This window comes from Pelmatolapia mariae, linkage group LG16_19 (assembly GCF_036321145.2).
Source record: "Pelmatolapia mariae isolate MD_Pm_ZW linkage group LG16_19, Pm_UMD_F_2, whole genome shotgun sequence".
NCBI classification, from domain to species: domain Eukaryota; kingdom Metazoa; phylum Chordata; class Actinopteri; order Cichliformes; family Cichlidae; genus Pelmatolapia; species Pelmatolapia mariae.
The window spans coordinates 1,633,742-1,653,411 of NC_086241.1; the positions used below are offsets into that span (position 1 = coordinate 1,633,742).

General features: G+C 43.9%; 1 protein-coding gene across 8 annotated transcripts in view; it reads right to left on the reverse strand.

Moving 5' to 3' along the window:
- The window catches only part of lrp1bb (low density lipoprotein receptor-related protein 1Bb), a 260,158-nt gene that overhangs the window by 35,740 nt on the left and 204,748 nt on the right, over positions 1-19,670 (reverse strand). For all 8 annotated transcript variants that reach the window (XM_063499991.1, XM_063499988.1, XM_063499992.1 and 5 more), the window contains 17 exons: positions 19,198-19,326; positions 18,745-18,867; positions 17,259-17,399; positions 16,836-17,023; positions 15,525-15,708; positions 15,358-15,443; positions 11,158-11,280; positions 9,120-9,301; positions 8,572-8,771; positions 8,149-8,337; positions 7,863-8,011; positions 7,569-7,662; positions 7,270-7,386; positions 6,653-6,772; positions 5,732-5,851; positions 2,754-2,870; positions 189-295 (listed from right to left, as the gene is read on the reverse strand). In XM_063499991.1, the coding sequence (XP_063356061.1) occupies positions 189-295; positions 2,754-2,870; positions 5,732-5,851; positions 6,653-6,772; positions 7,270-7,386; positions 7,569-7,662; positions 7,863-8,011; positions 8,149-8,337; positions 8,572-8,771; positions 9,120-9,301; positions 11,158-11,280; positions 15,358-15,443; positions 15,525-15,708; positions 16,836-17,023; positions 17,259-17,399; positions 18,745-18,867; positions 19,198-19,326 (2,369 nt within the window). The remainder of the gene's footprint in view (positions 1-188; positions 296-2,753; positions 2,871-5,731; positions 5,852-6,652; positions 6,773-7,269; positions 7,387-7,568; positions 7,663-7,862; positions 8,012-8,148; positions 8,338-8,571; positions 8,772-9,119; positions 9,302-11,157; positions 11,281-15,357; positions 15,444-15,524; positions 15,709-16,835; positions 17,024-17,258; positions 17,400-18,744; positions 18,868-19,197; positions 19,327-19,670) is intronic.

Genomic DNA, 19,670 nt, shown 5'->3' on the forward strand with positions numbered 1-19,670 from the left:
TGCACTGCCTGCTGGGTAACGACCACAGGATCAGGGTTAGGACTTTAACAGCTGATCCTGACTTCCTGTATTAGGTTGTTGGTCCCGCAGAATAAAACCAATGTCTGTTGTTTCCTCCTTTTACGAACAACAAAAAAGAAAAACAAACGAAATATATGAATGTTTAATAATATAAGGTTAATATAAACCTCATCTGAATTATCCAAGCAGTCGTAGTCCCCGTCACAGCGGAATCGGGAGGAGATGCAGTCTCCGTTGGTACAGGCAAAGTCCTTGTGGTTACAGGTGACGGGCTCTGAGTAGGAAGAAGACAAAATCAACCATGTGATTCTTTTCCCAGCGTCACTCTGAGCAAACTGTCATCAGCCAAACGCTCCGTGTTTAGGATCACACGCTAATGCCTCGGCAAAACCACCGTTTTATCTAATTAGAGTCATTTTGTATTAGAAGTGGATGAACTGGCAGAGCTGATCAAGATGTAAATACATTCATTTCTACTGTGACAACAAGCGGAGCAGCGCGCTCTCTGAAGCCAAAAATCTTGTATTTGCCATTTAGTGCAAGTCTGTCCCCGAGGACGATATTAGGACGCAGCTAAACAGCTGCATCAGATCCTCCGTCTGGGCCCTCCCCCTGTTATCGTGGACTCTTAGCTAACTCTGGGTGTGTGTTACGAGCTGTGCTGTAACCCAGACTCCCAGCAGGCATTGCAGCAAAATCTGATTTGCAGCCTCTCTATTGTCTCCGAGTCCACCTGTTTAATTCTGCACCGTCCAACACTTGACTGGCTTTTATTTGCATTTTAAGTGACATTAATAGGTATGGAGAATAAGCATCTAATAAATCGCATACATTATGCACACTCAGCAAAGGCGCACATCTAATGTGCAGGCAAAAGCGTTCCCACCACACAGGCAGACACCAGGAAATTTAACAAGCTGGGTTTCCGGCATCATTTCAAACGGAAATAAAAAGTTTTCTCCCAAAAGTGATGATGAATATCCAAACAAATAAAAAGAAGAAAGAACGTGTGGCTCACAGAGAAACAGCACAGATAATAAGAGCTTTCCTGAGATGGTTTGCATGTGTGTTGGAGAGAGGTGTGGGCTGAGTCACCGGGGGCAGCAGTCAGGTGTCCTCAGAGAACTGCATTTCTTCTGACCCTCTGGGATTCAAACAAGCTCTGATCTTCATATGAGGCTCCAGTACAGACAGCTGGTACTGGTGTACTGGTCCCAAATAGCTCTCTACAGGTGTCACTGTCCCAGTTAGCCCTCAGGATATATAGTCCTGCCTTTTCTTTGTGCTTGGTTGCATTCTCTGCATGTGCTGCTTGGTGTTTGTGCAAGTCTCTGTGCCTTTCTTTGGATTTGATCCCAGGCTGTGAGAGTTTACTCCTTCAGGATTATAATGTTTATTGTGTTTTTGGACTTTGTGCTTCTGGGAGTTTTGTGAGCGGTTGTCAGAGTTCTCTGCCTCCTGTGTCTGGATCCTCTAAATCTACAATCCACACAGCGAAGGATGAGGACAGGTCGTTCCACGACACCTCGGGTTAAGGTCAAGCCCCTGTGGCAGCAGACCATACGAGAACTGGACGGGCAACCAACTCTCATGTCAGTTAGTTCACTGTGATAATAAAAAATAAAAAGCGTGCTCTCACTCTCACACTCAGAGAAATATAGGTCTTAGTTTACAGACAGAAGCATTTTCTCTGAGTGCAGAAGGAGATCGATGAACTCGCACAGCTGACTGTGAGAGCACAACGTCCTCAACACATTTCCATTTTGCGATTTCGAGCTTTAAAACCGCTGCCGGTGATGAATGACCTCTGTGAGGGGTCCTGAGGTCCTGCTCACTCGAGTCGCTCCTCTCGTGGATTACAAAACTCCTTCAAGCTTCTCGATGATCGTAACATTTCCAGGTCATCGGGAAGCAGAGCTGCCCACAAACCTGCTCCACAGGTCAGATTTGATTATTTGTGCAGCGGTTTTTCTTTGTTTTAAACTTTAATCGCAGCTCTGTATTCCTGTGTGACCTGCCTGAAGAACACCGCCTCTCCAGCTCTGTCCTTTTGGGAATTTTAGATGTGCCTGAGGTTCCTTCATGGCTCTGTCATTTCCTTTATTGTTTCCTCATAACGGGATAAAGATTTAATACCTGTAGAACTGTCTGCAGGTATTCTGATGTTTCTGTTGATGTCTTTTTCACAAGTTTCCAGTTTGCATGTTGTGCTGTCGGTATGATCTTTGCAGGAAGCCTGCTACTAGCGAGAGTACTCCTGAAACTCTGCCATGAGGAGACAGTTGGTGCTAATATGGATTGATGAACACCCGGGTCTTTAGAAATGCTTCTGTAGGCTTTTCCAGCATCGCCATAATTCTTCTTCTGACATCCAAAAAAAGTCGTTGACATCAAAGCCATGATTTATACCAACACGGAGCAGAGTCTGAGTAACCACACAGTCATGCTTTCATTTAAAGGAGGGGACATCTTTGCATTGCATGCTTTCATTTTGATCGCTGGCACACCTGAAAGCACAGCTTAGCTTTGGAAGAAGTTGTTAGCGCTCAGGCTCACTTAGCTTCTCAGTGATTTCTGCTGCGTTCAACAAGCAGTCGAAGCTACAGCTGTTTGTGTGCTACTCGTACAATCAGACGATTCAAATTCATTTTAACATTAAGTTACTATTCTGTAGTAAATGTTCACGATCTTAGCTGTGAAACTGTAGGACTAAAGCGCTGTCAGGTACTCACTGCAGTTCTCCTCGTCTGAGTTGTCTCCGCAGTCGTTCTGGCTGTCACACCTCCAGTGGTCGGGGATGCAGTTGTTATTCTCGCAGCGGAATTCATGAGGTCCGCAGGTCTTTTCATCTTTTTCATCGGGAGCAAACAAACACTAAGATGAAAATGGCTTCAAAGAGCATGAATATTAATACTGTGCTCGCTATCACATTTTCAACCTGCAATCACGGCTTCCTCAGGGTTTCCTGACTCTGAGTTCAAAACACGGTGCGCACTCAAGAGGCGAACGTACCTGACTGTGCCGCCGATCCCAACAAACGCGTGACAGGAAGTTGGCAAAACCGAACGTTCTTTGAGAAAACACCGGCGACAGCTGCTGAACGACGCGGCTTTAGTCGGAAACCAAACTCGCCATGTTTCAGTTCCTCTGAGACGTAACACGAGCCAAGACTAAATCTGATATTTTCAAATCTGTCAGAAGCTTCGACATTGCTCTGGATACAAACACTCATTTCACCAGAGCAGAGAGGAAACGGATCCACAGGTTTTTTCGTCATGAAACGTCTCAGCAGGCAGTCACTGAAATATTCAAAGACAGGGAAGCAATTCAGAGGTGTAGGCTTAAAATGCCTCCCACACATGCAATAAACAGCCTTTGAGAGTTTCACCGAGTGTTGACTCTTTTTTCATTTACTTTTTCGTTGGTTTTTGGGAAGACTCTGTGTGCGTTTGTCTATATGAATAGCAGCTCGCAGTTGCTGTTTCAGAAACGGTGGAGGGCCGAGTGTTTGAGCCTGAAATGAAAGCAGACGTCCCGCCGTTAAACCTTAATGACCAGAGCAAAAATTACTCAAAATATCAGCATTTATTTTTAAAAGAAGAACAGATGCGGTGACATTTCCTCCACTGATGCTTCCTCAGAATGGCTTTCCAAAGTCAAACCGAGAGCTTCTTTTTAAAAAGTCATTTCTGTGCAGACATCATCAGGGATAATGGCCAAGGTAACGCTGCTATCAGTTAGGGAAGAGATGTGTCAGAAGAGGAGGGTGGCACATTCTGCCTGGATCTCTTTCCAACACGACAGCAGGAGGAGAGAATCAGGAGGGAAAGCTGAGTGCAGCAGCAGAGGACACAAGGCAGACATTCATTAGGAAGCAGCTCAGTCACTTACAGCATATAAAAGATGTGACACGAGGAAAAAAAGCAATATTTCCTTGTTAAGTCGGAGCTCATTACCAAGTTAACAAGCAAAACTTCCTTAAAAAGTCTCAGGTAATTCAAAGTGAAATTACATTAGCTACTGAGTAGGATGGTGCCCACCGCGCTCTGAAGTGGTGCAAAGTGTTCAGATGACACCGAGGAGCAGGTAATACAGGCTGAGAGGTTAAAGCCATCAGTGAAGTATACAAAGTGGCAAAACATTAATTGGGCATTACTTCAGGCTGTCTCAAGTTGACATGAAAAGCAGAAAAGCTGGAAATGAAACAAACTGTAATTACAATCTGCTGCGGAGAGGTTTGAGGCATCGCACGTCGAAGCACGAAGGCATGATGAAGAGGAGGATAAGCAGAGCGCTGTTCACTCTCATCCAGGCCAATCACCTGTGTCGTCGCAGGGATACGGCACCTGATGACGACTAATGCAGGAAATGATGCAACACGCAGCATTTCAGAGCTGCAGCCAGAGGCAGATGGTGCAGTTTTATTTAACTTGTCTATGTATGCAAAGCCATCTCTGCTGTGTGTGCTCCTGAACTGGGGAGCTTTGTAGCAGGCTGGTGTCATTTGCATATAATTTAATAAAGGTAAACACAGACGGTTGTGCATGACGACACCGTGCTCTGGCGAGGCTCCTCTACAATCACACAGCGCAGGTTTATCAGCAGACGCGTCCAGCTGCCTTCAGATGGCCCGATGGACGCTGCTGCAGCAGTGAATGAGAAGCTTTTCATGCATCACAAAGCAGCTGTGCAGATGAATTTATAGATCATCAGACAATTCCTCCTTTCACATATTTTTATAGTGAAATCAAAGTGAATACTGGCCGTTAGGTGAACAATTTAAATGGAGAATTTGCATTTTAGGCATTACTCCAAGTAGTAACACACTTATTGTCAGCACAAAGATTTGAATGAGCCTCACACCCAGCCTCCATCCTGACTGAAAGCACAAAACAAACTCCAGCAGCGTAAACGCAGGTCACTGTAAATCCCCGTGACGCTCTGCAGACAGGAGCAACGCCTCAAACCCACATTAGTCTGTTTCATGAGGTCACCATGAGGACAGGAAAATATCATAGCGTTTACAGGGAACTGTTCCCAGGACGGCATTTGACAGATTGACAGTAGCTCAATTTCAAGTTTATAGGACAGCAAAGATTTTATTTTGTCGTTTTATTGATGTCTATTATTCGCTCACGGTTTAAAATGGAACACAACGCCGTCCTTTCAGATCTGCAAATTAAATTAAAAGCTTGATGAGAACTGATTATCATTTCCCTCAAAAGGGAGACGAGTCGTGATTGATTAAGATTCTGAGACAAAAGCGATGAGATGAATGAGAAAGATGCATTCCAGTGCAGACAAAACACGGCTAAAAGAGCAGCTGTCAGCTTTCATCATCTGTCACGAGGAAACAAATGTTTAATCGCCGATAATTTCAGAAGCACCGTTTCTGGTTTTTCATTTATTTCCTCTTTTCAAAGGCACGTCATGCAGATTTCACAGCGGTGCTTTTACCTGCCCCAGCCCTGCCCTGGGCTTCCAGCACGCCACTGACAAGACACCCACTTTGATTTTGTAATTGTGTGCTAATATTCACGAGTAACGTCGGGCACGCCGAGGTCGCGATGCTCAGCTCTTACTAACAACAGGGACGGCCCGGGTTAAAAAAAACAAACAACTAGAAGCAGCGAGTGAGAGCGAGCGAGGCCGAGTGAAAAACGAATTCTGCCACCTTTAACGGAAAAAGAGGGAATTCTGGTTAACTCACCGCAGTCCGCCTCGTCCGACCCATCTGCACAGTCAGGGTCCTCATCACAAACCCACAGTTTGGAAATGCAGTGCATGGAGGCTTTGCACTGGAACTGGTCTGGGGAGCAGGTGCTTTCAGCTACGGAGGGAATGAAGTCGTGTGAAAAGAAGAAAGTAATCCGGACATCATATTATATTTTATTTGTAGAAAAAGCTGCAGAAAAGGAAAAAAATGTAGTGCTTCAATAACATCTCCTTCATTTTCAGTCTAGCGAGTTAGCAGCAGCCTCTTGTTATAGAGCCTGACATTGTTTCACATGGCATTTTAATTTCAGCGGTGTCGCGTTCCTCACAAAAGAGTATTCAAAACCACATCCAATCACACTGGGAGTCTAAGAAAGGCCTGAAAGTAATTAGCTTCACTTTCATTAAGTCTCTCTGTCTCCTCCTGACTTTCTTGCATTTCTCCCCCCTGCACCCCCACCCCTCCTGCAATCACATGCAAGACAAATGTGGCAATCTGAAAGAGTTGAATAGGGTACGATATTCTGATGAGTTACATCACTGCAGAGAAAATCTCTTCTTATCCTCTGCGTGATTCAATATCTAATCCCTTTTCACAGAAACAGGTCATAACAAGGGTTGTCTGTGGAATACTTAATGAAGACTATGTAAAGTTAATGGCTTCATATATTCTGTCCAAGCACAGAAATACACTAACTGCACTGAAAAAAACACAATTAAAGTGATTTTTTTAATCAGTTAGATTAAACCTCTAAAGCAGAGACGCCAAAATCCTTAAATCGTCTTGTTTTTCAGCTTGTTTCTGCAGCGTTAGGACGCTGATCAAGTGCGGGATGCATGTAAGCTTCCCCCAGTCTAACATCCTAATTAAGCCATTCAAGACAATGAATCTAAACGTAATAACACTGAGCCTCACGGCAGTCTGTCTCATCCTCTCCGTCGCCACAGTCGTCCTGGCCGTTGCAGCGCAGGTTAAGAGGGATGCACTTCTGTTTGCCTGTGCACTTGAACTGGCCCGACAGGCAGATGTACGTCTCTGAATTAGAGCAAAGAAAGAAGCAAGAAGTACGAATTAAGCAAAGCGTCAGTTTCAGACTGACTGGCAGTAACTCAGCAGACAAGAGGTCAGTTTATCAAAACAGCTTTAATTACGAAGCAAAGATTTTGAAGTACTGCCGTAAAAAAGTGATTTTATTAATAATTTAGTCTATAAAACGACACAAGCTGATGGTGACAAACGTTTCTGTTTGTCAACAATGAAAAACACAAACATACTCAGTTTACAAACATAAGAAAAAACAGCATTACAACAACTGTGAGGCTGAACCCAGCAGTGGCCTGAAATTCCTATTAACAAATAATGAATGATTTATCACAATAGTTTTAGTTTCTGGTGACCGACTAAACTAATCGCCTGATTAAGTCATTATTTCAGTGCTAATAAGTAGTAGCCAAAAAAAACCAGCAAAATAACACAAAGGAAAAAATGCTGCCAGGTAACGAGCGACACAGGAGCGCCGTTTCCATCCTTACCACAGTTAGCTTCATCCGTGTTGTCGCCACAGTCGTTCTCTCCGTCACAGATGAAGGGTGGGAGAGCACAAAGGCCGGTGCCACACTGAAAACGCCCAGGCTGACATTTGAATTCAGCTGTTGAGGAAATGTGATTCAGTCTATATACAGTAACAGTTTAACTGTAGCAGGCTCTGTGACCCGAGTGTCCTTACGCCCAAATCAATGTTGCTATTGCTGAAAGCTCACTAAAATAACGAGGTTGGCTTCCTCTGGTTTAGTGCGGCTCTAAAGCAACCTTGAGACAGCACGGCACTCACGGCAGTCGGCGGGCTCATCGGAGCCGTCCCCACAGTCGTCCACGGTGTCGCACTTCCACCAGAAAGGGATGCACTCATCGGTACCGCAGCGGAACTTTCAAAATCAAAACAACACAGAGTTTAAAGTCGGCGCGAACAGTCGGCGCTTCAAAGCTGAAATCAATACGCAGACGTTTCCTCGGCCCTAAGGTGCATGTTTGAAGAGGGAAGCTTACGAGACTTAAGCAATTTGTCTTCAGGGGAAAAATCCTGAACAAGACAGAAGAAGGAGGAGGGAAGAGTAACGGCGCTCACCTGACTGGACGTGCAGTTGGAGAGGCAGGTTTTGTTGTCGGCCGCCAAATAAAAATTCGTGGGACAGGCACATTTGTGTTCCCCGCCGGGGGACAGGAGACACAGGTGGCTGCATCCTCCATTCGCAATCTGACACTGGTGCTTGGGAACTACACAGAAGACAGAAGCATGTCAGCGAGTTCAAACCGGATCACACAAACCGCTTTCCTCTCTAAACTACAGAACGCACGGACGCCGCTCGGCACCGGAGGACAGAATGAATACGAGCGCCAGATGGACTTCATACCTTCGGGCTGGCGCAGGGAGTGGTAGACCTTGATGGATTTGATGGCTTGCCAGGAGTTGAGGAGCTCGATCCCTTGAGCGCCGGTTGTCTTGTGAGCACGTCGCAGAGATTTGGACTTCCCGTCAGTCCAATAGACAAAGTCCTCAAACAAAGTCAGCGCCATTACTCCTTGGATGTGATTGTAGGACACTGGAACGGGACAAATAACCACAGCGGACCTCAATTACACTCTGTCCTACTCTGCATAGCAACTGCGGTGCCGCTAATCATGTAACAGCTGCACTCATGTAACACAGTGTGAATAATAACCACATACACTGACATCAGTGAAAACGAGATATATTTGTACTATCAATCTCCTCATTTGACTTTCATTAAGAAAATAAGCAGCTGTTCTTTAACCGAGCGACACCTTCGTCTCACCTTTGCGTCTTTGGGCGCCATCCATGGTGGCAAACAGGATGTGGTTGTCGTCGGCCCAGTAGAGCCTCTTGTTGGTATAATCGATCGTGAGAGCCGTGGGGCTGTAGATCTCTGTGTCAATGATAACCGTCTGTCCTCGGCCGTCCATGCCGATGCGCCCGATGTGAGGAGGATCACAGCAGTCTACCCAGAAGATGTACCTGGTCAGAAGGATAGCACAGTTCAAAGAGCTGCGCACGTCATGAGCCGAGGCAGGAGGCGGCAGCTTTTATTGGCATGGTAGCGTAGCGCACACGCTGATGAATGACGGCCATAAAAGGGTTTTACAAAGATTCAGATAAAAAAGAATCAATAATTAAATTCAATGGGAGAACAAAAAAGCGGGTGTGCAAGACACAAATGCATCTTTCAATTTAAACTTAATGTGAGAGCAATCACAAAAGAGCAACGTCCTAACTGAAAACAGTGAGAGCTGGATCTCACACCTGTGAAGCTGTGACAATCCTTCTAATCAGGAATGCATTAAAGTGCAGCCACGACATGCTTACCCCATCTGGGGGTCCAGAGCCAGATCTGTCGGGTTCTTGAGGCCCGAGCTGATCAGCACCGTAGGGTAGAGCCCGTTGGCTTTGGACACTTCCATCGTTTTCTTTTCTGCGTCGCACCAGTACAGATTTTTTCCGATCCAGTCCACGGCTAAGGCACTGGGAACCGCTGTTCTGTGGACTATCTGGGAGCAGAGATTGAGAAAAATTAATTTTGGTGCATAGGTTTGTCCGGCGCATATCTCAGAAGTCATTAACATTTTCTTTCATGGATGAATGTCAAGAAATATATTGGATTTCAGCTGAACTGGCACGCACTATTGATAGGTCGGTGCTCTCAGTTTTAATAGAAATAAAAAGAAGAATTGTGTCACTAAGAACCCATTTTCTAAATCCCTCACACGCCCTTCCACAATAGGGAGATATTTGCCCTCAGAAAGGCTTCATCCTCCTCTTCTTCAAGACATATTTAAACTATTCTATTGTATTTAACAACTGTACACATCCAGAAGTAAAATTCGTACTATTATGGTTAGTAGGACAGATTTGTTTGACTGTTTGACTGAGAAATGCAGCATCATTAACGGGCGGCAAATACGGAGCAGAATCTGAGTTTAATGAACAAAACAGAAAGTGCATATCTGCAGCTACAGAACACTGATGGGTTTTTAAATGACCTCCACATAAATCACTGTATTCATTTCAGAAGGTGATAGAATCTGCAAAATTAGGACATTCAGTAAGTATGATGGCTTTAAAATGTGCTTCCTTTATTATGGCGTTGATGAGTTCACAGCCCGGGTTTGTGTTTGTTCAGAGAACAGTGTACTCTGTGTACTCAATGGTTGCATATTTAATGGGGCTCAGGGTCCTGGTATCACCTGCTCTGCACCACGTCACCTCCCACAGACTCTGTGTAAAACTAGTGCGATCTTAAGAAAGCCACGGTAGTTGATATAAATTTTCAAGGTCCGTGAGCTGTGCGAGGACTCTTGAATGAGGGAAAGAAAATCATGCTTGATGTTAAACAATGCTGTGGCATATCTACAGATGTTTTTATTGAGTTGGGGAAAGTATTGCAGTGTGTAACACTCTGTTAAAAGCAGCTCAGCAGTGATGACTTGCTCTACTTATGCTATTGGAGGTAAATGCAGAGAAATGATCCTTCAACTCTATGCAAACCAACAATTAATGTCACAGCTGCACTTTTCTATTTGCCATCAAATGCATGCATGTGTAAGTGCAGCAGCAGCAGCGTGCTCCAAAATCTGAAATGTTCTAATAAAGCAAAGCAATGCAAACATCTCTGAAAAGCAGAGAAAACCACAGAAAAAGCCTCTGCTCAATAGCCTCGCCCTCCTCACGTGGCCAACCGTTACTATGAGGACTGGATATCAGTGACTCTTAATTAACCTGATGTGAGAAGCTCCTGTATCTGTGTCTCAGACACTTTGTCCTCTTGCTAAGCGGTGGCAGTGGCTCAAGCTTACAGAGTGAAAGTAATTGAGCTGAATAAGCCTAATGCCCCACGCAGCTATTTTAATGAGAAGTGGCATGGGGCCCTCAGCGGGTGTTCTGCTTAAATCCCAGTGTCCATTGTGCGGACTTCAATCTCGTGGCCCGCGTGAACCTCGGCCATTACACAAAAGAACACCATTGTATCATTACGCCCGCTGTATTCATCTAAAAGCCATTGGTGATATTCTCATTATCACTAACATGCATTAATTTCTGTTAAGCAAACAGGTCATCGAGTGCTGACAGGAAAAGAAAAACGCTGCTAAGGATAAAAAATAACCAGCATCATCTTAGCAGTGATAATGAGCCACTTAAGCAACATGCAATGACTCATCTTCAAAATAGAGAAAGGTTGCTGTTGAACTGCAGCTTGATGACTTAAATGGATCATCGAGAGAGAACTCGGCAAAAAAGAGAAAAAAAGAAGTTAATAAAGGGTTGGAGAAGGAGCAGGTAGAGCAAATGTTTGACAGGGTGCTACGAGGTGCTGCGTGGCACAGTCAGCACCGGAGGTCCGCGGTACCTTCAGGTCGCTCCCGTTGAGACGCATTCTGTTGATCTTTCGACCGCTCGGCCTGGTTGAGTCCACCCAGTAGATAAATTCTTTCTTGTAATCAAAATCCAGATGGATGATGTTGTAGAGGCCCTGAGAATCACACAAACGCAGGACAAGTATGTAAAGTCACTTCAGTTTAAATCAAACAGGTCGAGTCCCCGTGTGGGTGTCACCTCGTGTGCCTCACATTGCAGTAAGTTAGTTCATTATTACATACATCAGTTACATAGTAACATAGTGGCTCTATATATCACTTATTCATTTCCTCGGCAGACTGATGTGATCAGCTTTGAACTGCTCGATTTCTCCAGTATCTCTGTGCGATGTGATTTTGACTGTAATATCGATTTGGATGTTCCCATAGGTTCCAGTACTTTCAACCACACAAAGCACTGGATAAGTGAGTCGAGACCACGTTGCAGTCTATCAAAACAGAAGACGGAAGTGCTCTCCTCCTCTGTCACGCTCACAGGACCCCTCTGTCAGTCACACAGAGCTGCTCACCAAACAAGTGCCCCCACCCCGCTGTCTCACACTGTGGGTGCTGAGAAAAGATGTCAGACAATCTGACAGGAGAAACGAGACATCTTCATCAGATCATCAACACCCTCACAGACAGGTGCCAAAGCATCCTGGGGGAACCTTTCTCACTCTAAACACCAGCTATAGAGATGAAACCTGCACGCCCCTTTATCAGCGCTTCCACCACCGCTGCATTTTCCATTCGTTTCCCTGCAGACGCTGCAGAATCCAGCACTCGGAATAGATTCTTTGAAAATGAAATAAAAATAACTGATTCATTCTTTCATTCGGTTCCATAATTGTTGATGAATTTGAGGGAAAAGATTATAAGCTAATGTACAACATGGCCGTATAAAACTTATATTTTCTTTCGGTTTTTATTTCAGTCAGATTAGATTTTTATGTGAATCTGCTTAAAACTCATCTGAGCAAAATTATGTTGCATCAATTTTGCAGCAAATCAAGTATACTTTCATGGTAATGTATACTTGATTTTCACAGAGCTCAGAGGTTTAGTGGGTGTTAACCAAAGAGTGCTTAGTTTATGTCAAAATGTAGTTTGTTGTTGTTTTGGTTTGGGAGCTTAACTTGTTTTATGCGTGTGTTGTATACGAGCACAGACTTGCATATAGTTAAACATGTATGGATTATATAATGTTGAATTCTGAATATTGATTTGTAAATAAGGGAATTCAATATAACGGGGTAGGAAAAGAAAAAGTGTAAACTTCATCCTACTGCTTTTTAAGCATAATCATTGTGTAGACACGGAGATATTCATGAAAACTTTTCTTTTCTTTTGTTATTTCAGATATATTTAGATTTTCAAAATAAGAATTAGTCTGATTACTTATGAGATAATGTTAAGTTTGGGGTTATTATTAGTCAGTCTGTCTGACACAAATGAACACGACACCACAGGGGAAGCAAAACTAAACACACTGAAAATGCAAACAAGACTTTCAAAATAAAACAGGAAGCATCAAAATAAAACAGGAAAGATGGAGAGACGTAAACTGGATCAAGAGTAAAGCTAACCATGAACATGAGCGTGAAGAACCCTGAAACTTGACGAGACTTGAAGTGATGCAAACACAGAAACTGACACTGAGCAGAGGGAGACAGAGGACTTAAATACACAGGAGGGTGATGAGGGAAGTGGAAACCTCTGGGAAACACAGCTGACACAAACAAGCATGACACCACAGGGGAAGCAAAACTAAACACACTGAACATGGAAACACAAGACTTTCAAAATAAAACAGGAAACATGGAAAGACGTAGACTGGGACACGCAAGCTTGGCACAAGAGACAGAGAGAGGATGAGGGACACAGAGAGGAGAGACACAAGGGGAACCTACATAGACAAGGAGACATAGGAGAAACACAAACTAGACTAAAACTCAACTTAGACGAACTAACACTAAACCCAGACACTATCTCTCTCTCTGCAGACATATCTCTTCTGCCAAGCACAAAAACTGGGAGAGCTGTAAATACCGAAGTGTGAATATAATTTATTGGTGTTGTTTTACTTCTGCTGTTTAGATTTTAACTCAGGCTCAACATGATGTGGGCTCTTGAATTTTCATAGTACAAGAAAGGAACGTACACAAAATGTATTATATTAATTTGATTATTCTCTATACAACACAGTACTATAGCATTTTTATTATGCTATAAATATTTTTTTCCAGACTTTCGCTGTACATGTACAATGACAATAACGGGCTATTCTATTCTATTCTATTCTTTACTGTAAGAAAGTGCTGCTGTGCATTAAAATGGATAAACTGTAAAATAACAGCATTACTTTGTTACCGTTGCTTTCCTGTAATTTAACAGACAAAAAAATGTTGTGGGCTGGTTTCTGCTGTAACAAGTAACAATGTGCAGTCACGCACAACAAAAATAAACTACACAGTCCTGTCAAAAACTGCTTGCAGAGGAATCGAGAGGTTAAATAACAGGCAGATGCTGCTCGATGATCAGCGGCCATCAGCGGGTGTAACCTCCAATACAAAAGCAGTTCTGGCAGTTTGCTGGTCCGAGCATTCAGGTGTTAACGTCAAAGAGGAAAGACATCCGTAATGATCTTAGGGAAGCAACTGATGCTGCACATCAATCTGGGAAGGGTTACAAGGTCATTTCCAATCAGTATGAAGATGAAGTTCATCATCCTGCAGTGAGAAAGATTATTCACGAGGTAGATTCAGTGGTGGCAGTTCCCAGCAAATTCACCCCAAGTTCAGACATATAACGTTTAGAGAAACCACAAAAGCTCCACGTCAGACTGTGCGGGGCTCAAACATGATGCTAACTGTTCAACAACATGGCTTTGGTTTATATTAGTGTCTCAGGAACAGTTTTGTTGGACTAGTGAGACTAAAGAGGGGAAGTTTGGCTATAGTGCACAGGTTGGTGAAACACATCATATTAACACAAACAGCTGGGTAACCTGGAGCTATTTATTTGACCATGAGCTTCTCTGTATGCCAAAATACTCTAAAGCCAAATCTGGGTGATGCAGCAGGACAATGATCCCAAACACACCAACAAAACAGAATCAAAGTGTAGTAATGGCACAAAGTCCTTTTTTACTAAGTAAAAAGAGAAGATTTTAGTAGATAAACTGCTTTTTTTTAATATTTCCTTTAAGTGTGTTGTTTAAATGTTTTACAAATGATCATATTTCACACATCACGGATGTAAAAAGTAATAATAAAAAACATTTTTATAATATCTGGGTACGTGAGGGTGTGGTGAAGTGAAATGAGGTCAGCTGCTGATAACAGGCTGAGATTAAAGTGAGCTGTGGCTAATGAGAACAGCAGTGCAATCAGCAGAATACACCGAGTCAAGAGGTTAGTACGAGTGTGAGAGCAGACCCTAGGACGGCTGTGGGGTGATTTACAGTAAATCACAGTTAACCATTTGCAATGCTCAACAGTCAGATTTAAGCTTCGCCCGAAGCTGCAGAGATGAGACCTCAGCATGATTGAAACGGCGTTTCCTCCGGGTCCACTGGGCGATTTCTCTCATCACCAATCAGAACTGCCAACTGCCCTCTGCCTTTATGAGAGGTTGGAAAATCAAGGTGGACAACAAATACCATACATAAATAGAGAAAACAGGTCAGAGACGTTTGTGCATCATGTGTAGGTTTGATGATAAAGGTCAGAGAATAAAGTTTCACCTCTGCACAAACTCAATCTGTTTCAACCAGGTGACACAAAAGTGTTCAGAATAAATCATCAAACAGTGTGTTAATGCACATATTGGATCATTATATGTTACTATCTTAATGTCATTGCAACTGTAGAACATTACATGGCAGCAGACAGTTTAAATCTTATTATGTAAAATAATGCATGATGGGGCAACCCCATTACAGGGTCATTAGGGTGCAACCCTTGGCCAGCACAGACGTCCATTAAAGGCAAACAAAGCACCCAAAAATAATTTCTATTGTGTTACTACTGACTTCTCTCTGTAAAGGTATATATCTGCCAGTCTCAGTACAACAGGGTTAGGGGACATTCAAGCACAAAAAAGAGCAGGATGATTATCTGTAGCCTGCCTCTAATATCTAATGATGGAGAACATAATCCTCCATCCAAGAATGACATGAACGTATCACTTACCTGTTTCAGGATGGTGTAATTTGAGCCATCCACACTCAATTTGCGGATCTCGTGGTGGTCTGCCATAATGAGAAAGGGCTCTTCAGCTAAAATGAGGAACAGGCATAGTTAGAGGGCTTCTGCACGCTGAGAAAACCTGAGAAACTTTAAAAAAAAATCAGACTTACCTGACAGAGCCTTGCACATGTTAGGATTACGCTCCAAGGCTTCGTAGCCATCCACACACAGGCATTTGTAGGAGCCGTACGTGTTTATGCAGCGCTGGCTGCAAGGAAGTGTCGTGGAGCACTCGTCAACATCCACACAAGTCCTGCCATCGTCCTTCAGATAGAAACCAGGCCAGCATTTACACTGATCACAAAAGCAGAAAACAATGAGTTTTGATCATGAGCGCAGGAAACAAAAAGCCTCAGTCGAGCTGTCGCGACGCTTCCTCTGCTGCAGCCAGAATCAGACAAATTATTAACATTTTAACTTGTGTCAGAGAGACAGCTTTGTTATTAAAGCAACATCAAAGCAATTTTAGAGCAGCTTGCAGTAACAAACCATATATCTGTGGCCCTCAGTGTAATGCAGGTCAGCAAAAAGCACCCAAACCAAGCACCAAACATAGAAGTTGGCATCTAAGCCATGATTTAGACGTACTGTTCCTTAGCTTAAAAACTCCATTGCACTCCAGTGACCGAGGACCCCAAAAAATAACTGAAAGTGCTTGAATCAGCTGCTCTGGAGCCGCTGCAAATCCCTTTCTTATCCAAAGTTATAACCTTGAGGGCCTTTCTGCTGATCTTCCTGTTCAGGCCACAAATGGATGAGCTAAGGGTCCGCATCGACGTGCTCGACGTGCTCTCTGTGCAGCTCTGCCCCTGCTGCGATGAGGAGGAGATGCTTCCTGTGCTTTCAGCCTCTTTTTAAACCACCATCACGAGCAAGAGCAGGAGAAGAAAATTTAGAGAGGAAGCAATAAAACCGCCACAGAACGACAACGGGGAAAGGCACCAAAACACTCCGGGGGTATGGCCTTGAACTTTGACCCCCGCACCATTGCCAGGTACCATAGAATCGCAGAGCGCTGTGAGGGAGCAGGTGTTGGCATATCATTAAGCTCACCTTACAGTTTTCAAGGTTATTCAAAAAGTGAGAGGCAGCGTGTGCTGTATATACTCCCACCCATCTTTATCTGTGTAATGAAGTGCAAAGTTAGCCTTGATTTATTATCGGCTATTAATCATTCAGGTCCACCACTGCTAATATAAGCTCCATATTTCACCTGCTACTGAAATGGAATTTATGCAAGTGCTTAAAATGTAGGTCACAGTGTTTGACACCTTATAGCGTGACTCATGGTTCCAGATGCAGTCGGACTCTGTGCTCCTTTCACCAAACCCTGAGACTCAATTTTAGGCTGTTTTGCATGAATTGCAAATTGATTTTGGTTTACTGGTCTTTATCATCGATGATGCCCACTGGACACTTACCTTATAGCCTACAGGAAGGTCCTGGCAGTCCTGCGTACACCCACTGACTCTGCGGTTCAAACATTCGTTCACATTGCAGTTCCTCTCGTCCGATCGGTCCCCGCAGTCATCTTTGCCATCGCAAAGGTTCCCCTGAGAAATGCAGCGTCCGTTGGAACACATGAAGAAGGAGCCATTGCACAAGCTTCCTGAAAAGAGCAAGACATGGGTGTGAAGGCAGAGCGCCCTGCAATTCCTCAGTGAAGGCAAGGAATGACTTGAACCTGACAGTGGATCCCGGGAGATGAATCTCTTTAAGTAAATCTCTCCGGGTTGCAGCGCCGTTTTTGTTTGCAGCATATATACGCACCAGTTTCCTGGGTGATTGGTGCTGCTGATGACACTGACGAGAGAGTCCAGCTGAGAGCCAAACTGCAGTCTTACCTGCAGCCAGACATTTAAGGTTCAGAGGCAGTTCGTCAGAGTGATCGGGACAGTCCGCGTAGCCATCGCACTCCCACTGAGAGCTGAGAAGGCAGCGCCCGTCCCCACAGCGAAACTCCTCTGATCCACAGGAGCGATAGACTGAAGAAAGAGAAAGACAGCCGCTCTCTTACTGCAGTTGGCAGCGACATCGTTTTAGATTAGGGCGCATCTTTAGCTGAATTCAAATCAGTTCTGTCAAATCAAGCTGCAAAAGCGAGATTTCCACGACTATGGTTCATAATGTCATTAGCATGGTGGTCTGGAGGCGTAATGGCATTCAGCTGCATTGGCCAACATTTCTACATTAAATGCACACGTTTCATCAGCCGGTAATCATAAACCGCGGCTGCCACAGAGAACCCCCTCTATGCGAGACAAACAGTCAAAGCTGCAGTAAAGCTAATAAAAACAGAACGTCGTGCACGTGATCCTTCTGTTTGAGGGACAGGAGTGTGGATCTGATTCACAGGCCGACGCTGACTTCCACGGGGGAAAATCCTCTGCTCACTGCCTTTGGGCACTTTTTTAAACTTCCTGCTACTTTACATTAATAAGACGGTCACTCAGACGCCTTGCTGAAATACAGTCAGTGGTTTGGTGATGATAAAAATTGCAGTGTAGTTACAAGTATCACATCAACAAGCAATAACTCATCACAACTGCTGCATTACAAAAAAATCAATTCAGTTTTATTTATGCAGCACCAAATTACACCAAGTGTAGGTTTCCTGCGAATGGAGCCTTAGCTTGACGCTCCGCTTAGTCCCTCTTTCCACAAAAACAGACGACAGTCCTCGATATAGTTTCTCAATATTTAGTTTCAAAAGTCCAAACAGGTTCACAGCAACAGAATTCCAAATTATGCAAACGTATGAAGCTCAATTCAAAATGGATGAAGAGAGATTTCAAGGTCAAAAAACTATGTGGCTCCACTCTCCTCTCGCCCAACTTCCTGTTTCTGCTGCACTATCAAAATAAAAGCATACATTTCAAATTAAACTGCATGTGGGCTCCTACACCAAGAGTCGCCTCAAGTTGCTTCATCCTGGAAAGACCCTGCAGTAATCTTACAGAGTTTGATCTGGCTGACCCCTCCCTGAGCCTGGTGCTGCTGCAGGTTTCTTCCTGTTAAAAGGGAGTTTTTCCTTCCCACTGTCGCCAAAGTGCTTGCTCATAGGGGGTCATATGATTGTTGGGTTTTTCTCTGTATGTGTTATTGTAGGGTCTACCTTACAATATAAAGCACCTTGAGGCGACTGTTGTTGTGATTTGATGCTGTATAAATAAAACTGAATTGAATCTGTTAATATTTATTCTTCTACATTATTCATATAACACATTTAATCTATAAAATACTGCTATGGAACTTGCCTGGTGCAGCTTTCAGCACAAGCACATTGATAGTGAATATAAGAAAAATGATAAACAAGATAAATCTACTTGCCACATTCCACCGACTCATCAGATCCATCTCCACAGTCGTTATCGTGGTCACAGACGAATCGCTGGGGGATGCACGCTTTGTTGCGGCAGCGAAACGAGCTGTCATCGCATGTGTTGTTGGGTGCTGATGCATTAAAAGAAATTAGTTCAATTGCTAATCTGTGGATAAACACTCTAAAACCAAACATGCAGCACTCTGAGAAGATGACATCACGTCTGAATGAAAAAAAGAGCCATGCAGATAAAACAGGCTGAAACTGAACAATCCTAATCTATTAACCACCGCTTCACATGTTTGCTTCTGAAAATAAATATTACGCAGAGGAGTGGGCGTTTGGTTGGTGGGTTCTCTAATTTGCCGTGGGACAAAATAAGTTGCAACAAAATGACAGTGTGCAAACACGCATCGACTTGAAGCTTAGTTCTTTGAAATAATTTGTTTTGAAGAATTTACCACAGCCAGCAGCGGAAAGTTCGTCACTCCCATCAGGACAGTCTCTCTCCCCGTCACACAGCCAGCGTTTTGGAACACAGGCATAAGACCCGGGGCAGCTGAACAGCCCCGGAGCACACGTCACCGTGCCTGAGAGCAAAACACAGACGCACTTTGAAAAGAGTGGATCCAATCAGAAGCGGACGTCTTTGGTTTAGTTTGGATGTTACCTTGGAAACGCTTTCAACTGATACTCAGTTATGACCCCAGTAAACTCCACCCTTCGCTGTGCAGAAACAACATTCTGACTGTGCTTTGGTGTATAAATGATGCACGTCAGCAACGAGGCAAAGGTAAATACAGTCGTTCAATTAGCCATGTATAGCTAAATGCAGATCTTGCTTTGGACAGTAATTGTAAGTGAGGAACCTGTGGACCGTTTCTTCCTTGACACTCCATTACAACCAAATTATACAACCGGTGCTCACAGCAAT